The following is a 13,848-nucleotide window of genomic DNA, read 5'->3' on the forward strand; positions in this document are numbered from 1 at the left end:
GAATGATGTTATCAGAAATTCTACATCCACATAATTTTCTTTTCCTGTTGTTTTGGTTTTGACTTGGGTGGTGTTGGTATAGCTTTTGCCCACCTTTCCCCTGGTAGTTGTTGGATGCATTAAATTCTACAAATGTGATTTTATAAAATAGTTGCCCTCCTAATGGCCTCCTGGCTGTACATTCTTCCCTACCTTCATAATCCATCAGCATTGTGAAAGCACAGAGGGACATTGAGCAGAGTTCTGTGCTGGCGCCACCGCACTCTGTAGCCTGTAAAAGAGCAGCAAAGAGGAATGAGTTGCTCAGGTATAGACAGGGGTGGATGCATAGAGACTTCCGCTGTGGCACGGCCCTTCATGTCCAGGGTAGGCATGAAGCAATGGACTATTCCAGATTGTGCATAGGAAACCACACTGCACTCTTAGACGGATTTTTGCTCTAAAGACAACTAATTCAAAATAAGGTGCTTTCTACCTGAAATAATGGCATGAACTGAGAAAAGAGATATATAGAGAGATCTCTGTGTACTACGATCAGGTTGCACATATTCTGAGATTTATGTATTCTTATTTAGTTCAATTCCTTATTTACTGACCACTTACTGTGTACAATATTGTATTAGATTCTTTTAGGATTACAGTTGACCCTTGAACAACTTGGGGGCTTGGCACACTGACCATACACAGTAGAAAATCCAGGTATAACTCTGATTCCCCCAAACTTAACTACTGATAGCCTGCTGTTGACCAGCAACAGTTAATAACATGTATTTTGTATGTTATATGTATTATATACTGTATTCTTACAATAAAGTAAGCTAGAGAAAACGAAACGTTTCTAAGGAGAAAATACATCTATGGTACTGTTATGTATTTATCCATACAGTAAGTTTACACCGCCTGTTTACAAGATGAATCATCTGTCTGAAATGGAAGCAACCCCAGCTACAGACCTCAGTCTCTGTTACATATCAAGCAAATCAAGTTTTTCTTGTAATGTCAAATGTCATGACTTTTCTCTGCTTCTTGGGAGCACTTCCAGCATCACTAGTGCCACTTCATGTGGATCCCATGGTGTTATTCAAGGTTTACAGTACAGCACGAAACAGGACGAAAAATCCATGTGAACAGGGAGAGGGCACTTTTTACTGTGATGCGCAATTCACTGGGGATGAACTGCTCATGATGGAATGTTGAGTATCACAGAACGTTTTAAGTGGATACTTGCAACACCTGAGCTCATTGCAACAGCAACAGGAGGAGGCTATGAAATTATTACCGTACTGTGGTATGCACTACGGTTAAATTTATGCAGTTACAATTTAATACTGCATCTTGATGTTTGTATACACTTCTCTCAACTGAGAATAGCACCATATACGATCTGTGAGTGTGTACATAAGTTTTACTAAATTTTAACTTTTGCAATAGTTTTGTTATATTTTATGGTAGTAAATAATAAAATAGACTAGGTATCTACATACATTTTATGCACTCATGACATACTTAACTTTTTCTATTTTTGTTGATATTTCTAGCTGCATGGTTTGTCTTTGAGTTTTTTCAAATTGTTGCAAAACTCCAAAAGATTTTCTAACACAGTTATTGAAAAAAATCTGTGTGTAACAGTTCAGACGTGTGTTGTTCAATGATCAACTATATGTCTAAAGAGTACAAATCAGTCTGTAACCTTCCCCAGCCTCTCCATGCTAAAGGAACTACAGGAAACTTTCGCACGCAAGATGTGTGGAGATTCTGCTGCTGCACTTGTAGCAGGCATAAGAACGTTCAAATAGGCTGGGCGCGGTGGCTAATGCCCGTAATCCCAGCATTTTGAGAGGCCAAGGCGGGTGGATCACGAGGTCAGGAGTTCGAGACCAGCCTGGCCAGCATGGTGAAACCCCATCTCTACTAAAAATACAAAAAATTAGCCGGGCATGGTGGCATGCTCCTGTAGTCCCAGATACTGGGGAGGCTGAGGCAGGAGAATTGCTTGAACCCAGCAGGCAGAGGTTGCAGTGAGCCGAGATCGTGCCATTGCACTCCAGCCTGGGTGAGAGAGCAAGACTCTGTCTCAAAAAAAAAAAAAAAAAAAAAAAAAGAACATTCAAATAAGATTGGAGACAAATTGAATTTCCTTAGCTCTGCCCAGCATAAGGCCTGCAATCAAGATCCACTCAGGTCCTCTTATGAAGGAATAGACGTCTCTTCCAGCATTAAAATGGTAAATTCCTTGCAAGTATTTACAAAGAAAGTTATAAACACCAGGAAACATCAACCTCACCAGGAGGTGAGGTAGAGTTCACCCTTCCATCTCACCTGAAGTGGAAAATGCAGCCAAGTCACAACTTCCTAGGTGATGCACGTCCATGCAAGCTGGACTGCATTGCTGGCCTGACATTTGCACCTGGCAGCTCCTCGCCACCCCCTCTTTCCACCTTCCTTGAGCCCAGGCTCTGCTGCCCGGGAACTGCCATTCTAGGACAGCTCATTTCATCAAGATGAACTTCTCTGAATAGCCCTAAGAGGACAGTATCATTTCCAACTGGAAATAGCAAGAACTTAATTAATCTACTAAGGATTCATATAAAGCATCCCTCTGTCGTGGTAAGGGTCCTCAGCAAGTTTATCTGTGCCCTCGATGCCAATGTGCAGATTGTTTTTACTGCTGTTTTAGTGTATTAGGGCATATCAGCGAGGAGACTTGTACTAATTAACCTGGAGGTGGCTCTTCTTTCTTTAGTTGCTCTTTTCCACATGTTAGCCTTTGTTCATCAGTCCCCAGGACCATGCAATGAGGTGCTTATCAGCCCTCATGTCCCGTAAAGAGATAGCAGGCTATCTCTCAAGTTAGCACAGTGGTTAAAATGTAATCCACTCAAGGGCATTTTCCTTTCCTTTCTTTCTTTCTTTTTTTTTTTTTTTTTTTTTTGGAAACAGAGGCTGGCTCTGTCACCCAGGCTGGAGTGCGGTGGTACAAACACAGCTCACTGTAGCCTTAACCTCCTGGATTCAAGCGATTCTCCCACCTCAGACTCCAGAGTAGCTGGGACCACAGGTGCACGCCACCATGCACAGCTATTTTTTTTTTTTTTTTTTTTTTTGTATTTTCTGTAGGGACAGGTTTTTGCCATGTTACCCAGGCTGGTCTTGAACTCCTGGGCTCATGAGATCCTCCTATCTCAGTCTCCAGAAGTGCTGGGATTACAAATATGAGGCACTTTGCCTGGCACTAGGAGACACTTTCTCAGTGAGACCTAACTCATTTGGGGCTCAGTGAGGTGATATTTTCTTAATTGAGTTGTGCTTGAAAAAATCTAGATATCTATTCATCTTTGAAAAAATTAATTTTCATTGGCTGTCTCCTCATCATTAATAAGCATGACTGTGTTACATGCTTAAGACAAATATTAGCAGAGAAGAAGAAAGTCAGACCCGGATAACTTAGCAGCCTGCACTGAGGTGGCACCAGGACTCCCCAGAGGAGAGACGAGGGTCCTTCTGCTCTGAGGTCCAGATTCACCATGGATAAAACAGAGATGCACCAAATCATCCTTCCCATCTCTCACATTCATTGTTCTCGAAGCTCATTCAGAGAAAAAAAAAATCTTATCTCACAGTATGTCAGGGAGATAAGTCATGTAGAAAAACATTAAAATATTTTCAGGAAAGCAAACGAGTGCACAAAAAACCTGGTGAAATCTGACCAAGGTCTGCAGACTAGTTTCTGATATTGTGCCAATGGCAACTTTCCGGTTGTAATCATGAACTATATTTATGTAAGATACTGCCTGAGGGAGGCGGGGCCATAGGCACAAGGACCTCTCAGTACTATATTTGTAACTTGTTGTGTTTATACTTATTTCAAAACAAAAATTATATGTGTATATTTATATATATGTATACATGTTATGTTTGCAATACATGTGCCTATATTTGGATACATGTGTCTATTTTAGGAGGACCTAGGATGATGTAACTGCTTTCACACTAGTTAAGAGAATTCCCAAATTTCAGGGAAAGTCTAAAGTTATAGAGTTCCTAACTCAGGGTGCAGAACTCAGACTTTGGCTGATTCTCGTGAGCTCCTGGGATGAGTGGGTGGGACAGAGAGGCTTCTCCACCACCACACTCCTTCCCTGGCTGGAGACCAGATGGTTAAGGACTGATGGGTGCCAGAGAGCAGCAGCCCCCCATGTGGGTCCAGAAGCCAGAGGTTGGAGTAGTTCATGCCTGCTCCTGCCTCCCAGGTATTCAAGGGAAACCCACCATCTCCACACACCAGCAAAACACCAGCAAAACAGAGGCCCCAAGTAATGACTTCTCCTTTCTCATCTTATCTTGCCACCTGACCAGCTCCTGGGCTCCTCAATCCAAAGTTGGGGAAGAGAGAAGGGAATGTCAGTGGAAACCACTTTTGCTATAAACTCTCATCCTTCAGATGTTCTTTCAGTGGGTACAGTGTTTAGTGCTGTGCTAGGTGCTGGGGAATCAAGAGTAAATAAGAGGCCATCTTTGCCCTCAGGGAGTTTTTGGTCTCATGGGTTTGGGGCAATGCAGGTCTGTAAACTGCAATTGTAAAAGTGAAGTGGCCCAGGTCCCATTTGCTGTAGTGGTGCACAGAGAGACAGTCTTGAGAGGTGAGGAGACATTTCCCAGAGGAAGTAACATCCAAGTTGAGACTTAGAAGACAGCTGGAAGCATGAGAAAGGAGAATAATTCTGTGGAGTCCTAATTAGGCAAAAGGAATCAGGCTGGTGACACTGAGGAAAAAAGAAAGAGAAAGCAGATAAGCTATAAGTTTGCCTTTCTTCATGGTCCAGGACCATAGCCCTCCTGCACAAATAGCTCACAATCTTCCTGTGCCCAGCTATCACCAGGCCCTCAGCTGATGGAAAAATGCAGGTTATCCCACTGCAACCTTGGTGTTATCAGTGCTGCACAAAGCCCTCTTCATCACGTAGCAAAAGCAACATCCTATAAAACCCCCAGCAAGCCTTTGTCTCTTGGCATTCAGTTCCTCTCTTGCTGGCCTGCCTGTTGCTGCCTTGCAACATATTTTCATACTTTCTTCAATAAATCTGCCTTTATCTACAACTGTCTTGGTAAATTCTTCTTACTGCCCATGGTATACTGGCCTCAGATAGTTGCTTCACCTGCTACACATTCTTTAAGCAGAAGAAATATATGTGCAGGGTCCCAGAGGCAGGAGGAGCAGACAGATGAGAGGAATTTGGCTAACATGGGGAAATGGTCCAATTGTGCAGGCTTCTCACTCTGTTTCAAGAAGTTTAGACTTCAGCCAAAGAAAGGCAGGGACTACTGTTACTGAAGGCTTTTAAAATCCAAGGGTGGCTTGATCCCTCTGATTGCAGCACAGTGAGGAGGTCATAGGAGGTGAGAGATGAGAGGGGGTGAAAGAAAGCAGCGGAGAAAGAGAAAAAAGAATGGATTAGGGGGATGTTGAGAAAGTGGAATTGACATGATTTTGTGACTCATTGAATGTGGGGAATGAAATCAAGTATGCTGCCTGAATTTCTGACTTGGACATCTGGTGGACAGTGGATCATTCATTAAGAAGGAATGCATAGGAGGGAATAAGATGAAATTGCCTGGGGACAATGTTATGTTTAGGAACTTGAGAAAACCCAAGTGGAAATTTCCAGAAGGGAGTTGAATATTCTGGTTTAGAACAGGAGTTGGCAAACTATAGCCCATGAAGCAGGCTTATTTTTATAAATCAAGTTTTATTGGAACATGGCCACACCCATTCTTTTACTATTTTCTGTGGCTATATTTGCACCACCTTAGCAGAGTTGAGCAGATGTGACAGAGACAGTACAATGACCAGCAAGCCGATAAAATATTTGTTATCATCGCTTTACAGAAAAAGTTTGCCAATTCCTGGTGTAGAGCCTAGGAAAGAGATCTGAGCTGGAGATGTGGAATCAGCAGCTGTCAGCAGATAGGTGGGACTGAAGCAATGGGGGTGGACAAGCTTTCTCAGAGAGAGAAAAAGAAGCCCTAGGATAAAGCCCTCAACAACACAAGGACCCAGAAGAAGAGAATTCTGTAGAGATGATTGAGAACAGTTAGCCAGAGGGGAAAATTGACAGTGTGAGTCCAGAGAAGCCAGCAAAAGTGAAAATTGTAAAAAGGTGGGAGTGGTCATGGGTACCAAAGACTTGTGAGAAATCAAGTGAGATGTATCCTGTGTATGCCAGAAGGTAAGAGCAAATGAGGCCAACATAACCTTAATAATACCAATCTCAATGGCCCAGACTCCAGCAAAGTCTACTCTGGCTACCGCTACCACTAAACATATGTAAAACTCAGTAAAATAGCAATTTTAATTAAACAAATTCCTGACCTATCTCTGTAATACTCCTTTCCCAACATTTTTGCCTGCGTATTCTTTGATTGCCTCTTCAATAATGTTGTAATATCATAGTCTATGAGAGAAGAGAATAATAAACTATTTTGGCTCTAGTATTTTATTATTGATAGATGTAAATTTTTCTTCTGGCTTCATAGCTCAGGATCGATAATGGAAGATAAGTTTTCAGGATTCTTGGCACACTTAGGAAAATCTTTATCAAACTATTTTTATGTATGAACTGTAAGATTTGGAATAATTCCCAGATGGGATGAGCTACACTCTTTTCTAGCTTTGTACATTTCTATTTTTCTTATTCAACTTTTATTTTAAGTTCAGGGATAAAAGTGCAGGGTTGTTACATAGGTAAACATGTGTCATGGGTGTTTGTTGTGCAGATTATTTCATCACCCAGGTATTAAGCCTAGTACTCATTAGTTATTTTTCCTGATGCTGTCTCTCTTCCCATCCTCCAACCCTGATAGGCCCCAGTGTGTGTTGTTCCCCTCAATGTGTCCATGTGTTCTCATCATTTAGCTCCCACTTATAAGTGAGAACATGCGATATTTGGTTTTCTGTTCCTGTGTTAGTTTGCTAAGAATAATGGCCTCCAGCTCCATCCATGTTCCTGCAAATGCACATGTCATGTGACACAATCGTGATGTAATCTATGGTCTTGCATATTTACATTACACCACCAGGTAAGTCAGCACAAGGGAGGTGAGGACTATTCTGAATCTGTTTTACACAGGGACAGCTAGCAATAACATACACAGAAATGACTCCATACCACATAAATAAATCCCATGGAACCCAAACTCAATGACTCAACTCAATTCTTCTTTTGCTGGATCCTCAAAATGCCCACATCCACTCCACCACCACCCAACAAGAGGGCAGAAAGAGATCAGAATTTTAGCCAATTACAGCTAAAATGTCTGCTTTTGTCAAAAGCAAATGACCAAATGGATACATTGCCAGGGCCCCTCCAGAGCCTCAGAAAGGGCCTGTTGAAGTTGTCTTTTGCTATGGGATGAATCAAACCAAAACACAGTGGCTTAAAATAAGACGAATTATTTTATTTCTGAATTCTGAAGGTCTGCTGGGCTTGGCCAGGTGATTCTCTTTCTTGTGGTCTCTCATGAGGTCAGTGGTGGCTAGGGCTGAAACCATCTCAAAGCCTTCCTCACTCACATCTCATGGGTGATCCCAGCTGTTGCTGGAACCTCATCTGGGACTATCGGCCAAAACACTCAGAACTTCTCCATGTGTCTGGGCTTCCTAGAGACACTGTTCAAGTAGAGGGCAAGACAATCAAGAATCTCAAGCTCTATTTCAAAACATTTCTTCCCACTCCACTACTGCTCTATATATTTTTCACAATATTTTATACCTTCTAACGTAATAGTTATTATAGATGTACATGTATGTCTTACTATAACATAAACTCCATGAGGGAAGATATTTTTAGTTTTGCTCAATGAAATATCCCCAGTGCCAAGGAAGCACTGCCCTACACATTCATCCAAATAGTAAAGTAATAAATTTCTATTTTTAAACACTTTGTTAATTCTGCACACATTTACTTTTTCTGAAGGGAGAAATGTGGAACACTGAAAAGCTCCTTGAATCTTAGAATTTGTTTTTAATTAATAGACTTAATACATGGCATAACATCTTGTACTCAACTTACTCTTCATGCAACGTGTAAGCATAAATGCCAAAGATCTTACTTTCAAGCATCAGCATTAATATAGCAAGTTAGGAAGGTAGACGGTTTGGTAATTACAAAAGCTCTTGAAGTAGGCAAAAACCATTGTTTTACATGGTAGCCAAGATCACACTAATGATAAGTATTTCTGGCTTAACCAGTCCTCACAGCAATATGCTAAATTAATGAAAACAAACATGGGCATTGTTTGGGTGTTACTGACATCAACTACAAAACAGAAATGAACAGAAATTGAAAACTATATTGTCAAATACAATTAAAATAGCCAAATACATTATTTCTAGGTAAAATCTTTATAACTTCAAATACTGCAAGTTTTCTTTCAAAAACTTACAGTACTTGAAAGAACGAAAATCAGCTTAATCCAGCACAGGGGAAAGAAACACATGAGATAACTGAATTTTACAACCAAGGTCAGAGAGGATATCACACTATCACCGTGGGAGGAAGGGTGAGTGGGTAGAAATACCTGTTATTGGTTTTTAAGTAGATCATAGCCAAAGCTAGAGTAGCACCTGGACAAGTCACATCCACATTTATGGTATCTCCTTCCTATTGAAAGAAGAGTTTATGCATGTAAAAGAGTTCTAAATTTTTATAAAATTCCTCTGATAACTATGCTTAAAATTAACATATTTACCAATGTCAGGATGAACTCTAGTATTTTCCAATTAACTTCCCAGCTTCCAGACTTTTGATCTATTACTTTGCTGTGTACTTACTTTGATTTGATAATTTGGTGATTTATGTTTCTCCCTATGCATTCCTGTTTGAAAGCGCCTATGTCCTCCAACCATGTACTGATAGAGCTGCTCAGGCACATTGAGATCAGACATACCTATCAAATTGCTGCCATGCTGGAAAAGACAATAACAGACGAGTGAAAAGAAATTTTATGGAGGAAGATCCATAACACATACCCATAACAAATATAAAAATGAACTAACTTCAAAGCAGGTTATTTCGGGTTTTGTTTTTTTTTATTTCCAATTTAAAGCAAACATTAATCATGAGTTAATAAATATTAACAATTCTCATAAAAGTTTTAATACATGAATGTTCAACTTTAAGTACTGTCTTAAAATACATAAGAGCTTTAGAGTTAGTTACATTTAACAATAAAGAAAAATATTAGTTATATAATTGAAACCTGAACTGTAAATATCTGAATACTTTCATCATTGTACTTAGAACTTTTCCAACAATAACTATGATAATAATAGTAATTTATTAAATGCATGCTCTGTGTCAGGCACTATTCTGTGTGTTTAACATGAATGAACAGCCATATCAAATAGCTACTATTAAAACCCTATTTTATAAATAAGGAAAGTGTGGCAAAGAGGGATTAAGCCCAAGGTTATACAGCTATTATAGTAAGTTGCAGGGCTATATATAAAACACGGCCATCTGGCTCAACAACCCATGAAGCTGATTAAGCAACAGACAATAATGTAGTTAAATGACTTGACTCACTAGTTAGGACCAGAATTCAAGTTGCAATTCCCTGTGTGATTCTTTTCTTTTATTTTTTTGAGACGGAGTCTCGCCTTCTTGCCCAGGCTGGAGTGCAGTGGCACGATCTCGACTCTCTGCAAGCTCCGCCTCCTGGGTTCACACCATTCTCCTGCCTCAGCCTCCTGAGTAGCTGGGACTACAAGCGCCCACCACCATGCCCGGCTAATTTTTTTGTATTTTTAGTAGAGACGGGGTTTCACCGTGTTAGCCAGGATGGTCTGGATCTCCTGACCTCGTGATCCGCCCATCTCGGCCTCCCAAAGTGCTGGGATTACAGGCATGAGCCACCACACCCAGCTGATTATTTTCCATTATACCACCAGCCTCTTTAGCTCACGTGCCAATGTGAATTCAAGGCCCTAACAGATGGTCAACCACAAGGTGGATTTTCAGAACACACATGAGAAAAAATTCCTTCCACCATAACTTTTTTTTTAAGATGGAGTCTCACTCTTGTTGCCCAGGCTGGAGTGCAATGGTGTGATCTTGATTCACCACAACCTCCGCCTCCTGGGTTCAAGCGATTGTCCTGCCTCAGCCTCCCAAGTAGCTGGGATTACAGGCATGCGCCACCACACCTGGATAATTTTGTATTTTTAGTAGAGATGGGGTTTCTCCATGTTGGTCAGGTTGGTCTCGAACCCCTGATCTCAGGTGATCCGATCACCTCGGCCTTATAACTTTCTTTATATCATTTAGTTTGACCATAACAATGTATTGGTGGTTTTTCAAGGGGAACCACATTTCAAGTGAAACAATCATTTAATGAAACATTTCTGGTAATTCTGTACACATCTCTTGGATGGAGTTAAAGATGGGTCAATCTGATACTGCATTTTGTCACAAGGAAGATGCTACTGGGACAACATTCTGGGATACACAGTGAACATCACTATGGCAAAAGGGGGTTAGGGTTTGTTTCAAGCAGCCACTATAGACTCTTAAGGCTCCCGATCATATACGTTTTCACTATTCTCTGTTTTCAGTCATAGTGGGCTGTCACTTATTCATTCTATGTCTTGAACACTTTAAAAAAAAAAACTTTATTCCCTTTAGTTTGTTCATGAACACTGTAAGCTGGAGGAAAAGAAATCTTAAAGTCTCACTCTTGACCACAGTTTCTCTCAATTTGCAAATCTGGTACCTTGAAAAATATCCAAAAAGACAAGAGAGCTGGGCAGAAGATTAAGTCATAGTAAGGGACAATATTCAGGTTTAGGTGTCAACGTTATTTGTCTCAACATGTAGATGTCCTAACTGAAGCATGGGAAGGCATAGGCTATGCTTACCCCCAAGCAGACCATGCCCAGGGCCAAGCCAGCAGCTAAGGAGTATGACTTTCTGTCAGTGCAGTATTCCATTTCAGGACCAGGAGGCCATCCTGTAAAAAGAAAAGCAACACAGTTCAAACTAGCTTCTCAAAATCTCATCTCATAAAAATCTTAGAGTTAACTTTCTAGCAAGTTGCACTGGAGATACGAATGGAATATAACTCTATTCAGAAAGTTATGACACTATAATAAATGGTGTCCACAACTGTAGGTTTACCTACCAAAAAAAAAGGGCCCCAAATAGTTCTTTTTAAATTGCCAATTTAAGTCTTTATAAGCAATGATATTCAAATACTGTGAAACTTTGAGTCTTACCAAAACAATTACCAAGTAGTAGAAAAAAATTTTAAAGGGAAAAAGGTAAGAGTATTCAAAAAAAAAGTTGTTTTTTTTTTTTTTTAAACATCTTGGCCGGGTGTGCTGGCTCATGCCTGTAATCCTAGCACTTTGGGAGGCTGAGGCAGGTGGATCACTTGAGGTCAGGAGTTGGAGACCAGATGGCCAACATGGTGAAACCCTGTCTCTACTAAAAATACAAAAATTAGCCAGGGTGGCAGGTGCCTGTAATCCCAGCTACTCGGGAGGCTGAGGCAGGAGAATCACTTGAACCTGGGAGGCGGAGGTTGCAGTGAGCCAAAATCAGGTCACTGCACTCCAGCCTGGGCGACAGAGTGAGACACCATCTCAGCAACAACAACAACAAAATATCTTACATTTTGTTTTCATTACTTTCAAATCCACACATCACATGTGGTGAAACATGTTCGAATGATGATAATGAATAAGGAGGTCACTTACTTATGTTGTTAAGCTGTTAAATATTATGTTTAGACATTTATTTCGAGTGTATATAATAATGAGCCCTACTATGGTAGAATTTCTGTGTACTGATCCTAGAAGTCTGACTGGATACAAAATTCACACTTTTAAAAAGCATCCTATAACTCTAACACTACCTTGTTGAAAACGATAAAACATACTATGTATTAAAACCCTTCCCTCTGAAAAAATGTTCACATTCCTGAAATTTTATCCCTATAGGAAAAAAATGCAATTTAAAAAAAAAGAAAAAAGGGCGTGGTGGCCCTTGCCTGTACTCCCAGCACTTTGGGAGGCCAAGGCAGGCGGATCACTTGAGGTCAACGAGTTCGAGACCAGCCTGTCCGACATGGAGAAATCCCATCTCTACTAAAACTACAAAAATTAGCCAGGCATGCTGACAGACACCCGTAATCCCAGCTACTTGGTAGGCTGAGGCAGGAGAATTGCTTGAACCTGGGAGGCAGAGGCTGCAGTGAACCGAGATCGCGCCACTCCACTCCAGCCTGGGTGACAGAGCGAGACTCTGTCTCTAAATAAATAAATAAATAATAAAAATTAAAGAAAAAATCACACAAAGGTAATCAGTGTAATGTTTATACATAACAACAAAGGATTATTAGAAACAATCTAAAAAGTTCTAAAAGTTAAAAAAAGGCATTTTACAGACCATCGACTCAATGAATATTATACAAAATGTGTTTTAAAATCCATTTATAACAATGATCTATAAAAACAATTTTTAGGCTGGGCACGGTGGCTCACGCCTGTAATCCCAGCACTTTGGGAGGCTGAGACAGGCGGATCACGAGGTCAGGAGATCCAGACCATCCTGGCTAACACGATGAAACCCTGTCTCTACTAAAAATACAAAAAAATTAGCCAGGCGTAGTGGCGGGCGCCTGTAGTTCCAGCTACTCAGGAGGTTGAGGCAGGAGAATGGCGTGAACCCAGGAGGCGGAGCTTGCAGTGAGCCGAGATTGCACCACTGCACTCCAGCCTGGGCAACAGAGCGAGACTCTGTCTCAAAAAAAAAAAAAAGTTTTTAATGTACATTCTGACAGTAATTATATAAGAAGGCATATACATATGAATTAAAGATGAAATCTTCTATATACAGTGTGAAAGAGGTATGCCGCAGCTGTGAGACTGTGCAATGACATCATTAGACATCATCATGATATAGCCAAAGAAGGGTAGACTACTTTGCAGATGAACATGCTTTAACAACCAGTGTTGAATATTTTCAGAATAAGCGTTTTTCAGATCTCTGACTTATGCTACCATGCATTGTGATAGCCAAAACATTTCAACTTTGGGAACAATTTCATTTATCATTATAGTAGACTAAATTATGGGTCCCAATCTTCACTGGTTCTCTCTTAGGTTTCTATCAACACCACGAGAGAAACACACCCTCCAGCCTGGGTCCCAGAATGAGGCAGGTGAGGCAGAACAGCAGCAGAACAGCTGGCTACACATCTACAGCCTAAAGCAGAGCTGCCTGGGCCAATGCTATGCCTGTATGTATGTAGCATCACTGTGGCAATAGCTATCTGATACAATTATACTAAAGAATAATACATCTTTAACAATATATTCACAAATGCATATAGAAAAGATCTTGAATAGGACATATAAGTATGTAATAAATTGTTGAGCATATTAATAATGCCAATAGCATTTCCATTTGGCAGAAAAAGATGACAACACATAAATACAGATTTCCAAAAAGTTTGGACCCAATAAAAAACAGAGACAATGTTCAGTAAAGTGAGTGTGTGGACCTTACCATTTCCAGGTTCATCACCAACATACCCACCAGCATGTAAAGGAGGAAAGCAGGAGTCCATTACTTGACTTCTATTGGAAGTGCTGTTATCCAACACAGTAAACACTGTGATGTGTTTAGTTTAGTGTCTCTCAGGGACCAAAACAATCTACTCTGAGTTTTAAGTGCAGGCCACTGCTAGACACTGCTGGTAAAGCAGGATAAACAGCATACTCATAGGTGATTAAAACCACAGGTACCTCATTAAATGTGACCACTGGAATTCAGTAATGAGCTAGCA

The 13,848-nt window shown here is 40.6% G+C and overlaps 1 protein-coding gene across 1 annotated transcript in view; it reads right to left on the reverse strand.

Annotated features, from left to right (window-relative positions):
* Window positions 1–7,434: 7,434 nt before the first annotated feature.
* The window catches only part of LOC107973078 (anaphase-promoting complex subunit 1-like), a 67,668-nt gene continuing 61,254 nt past the window's right edge, over window positions 7,435–13,848 (reverse strand). Inside the window, 4 exon segments of the mRNA XM_054677994.2 lie at window positions 7,435–7,666; window positions 8,578–8,660; window positions 8,831–8,965; window positions 10,916–11,007. Coding sequence (XP_054533969.2) covers window positions 7,630–7,666; window positions 8,578–8,660; window positions 8,831–8,965; window positions 10,916–11,007 — 347 coding nt within the window. The 3' untranslated portion in view covers window positions 7,435–7,629.

The sequence above is a fragment of the Pan troglodytes genome, chromosome 12, assembly GCF_028858775.2.
Source record: "Pan troglodytes isolate AG18354 chromosome 12, NHGRI_mPanTro3-v2.0_pri, whole genome shotgun sequence".
In the NCBI taxonomy this organism is placed as follows: domain Eukaryota; kingdom Metazoa; phylum Chordata; class Mammalia; order Primates; family Hominidae; genus Pan; species Pan troglodytes.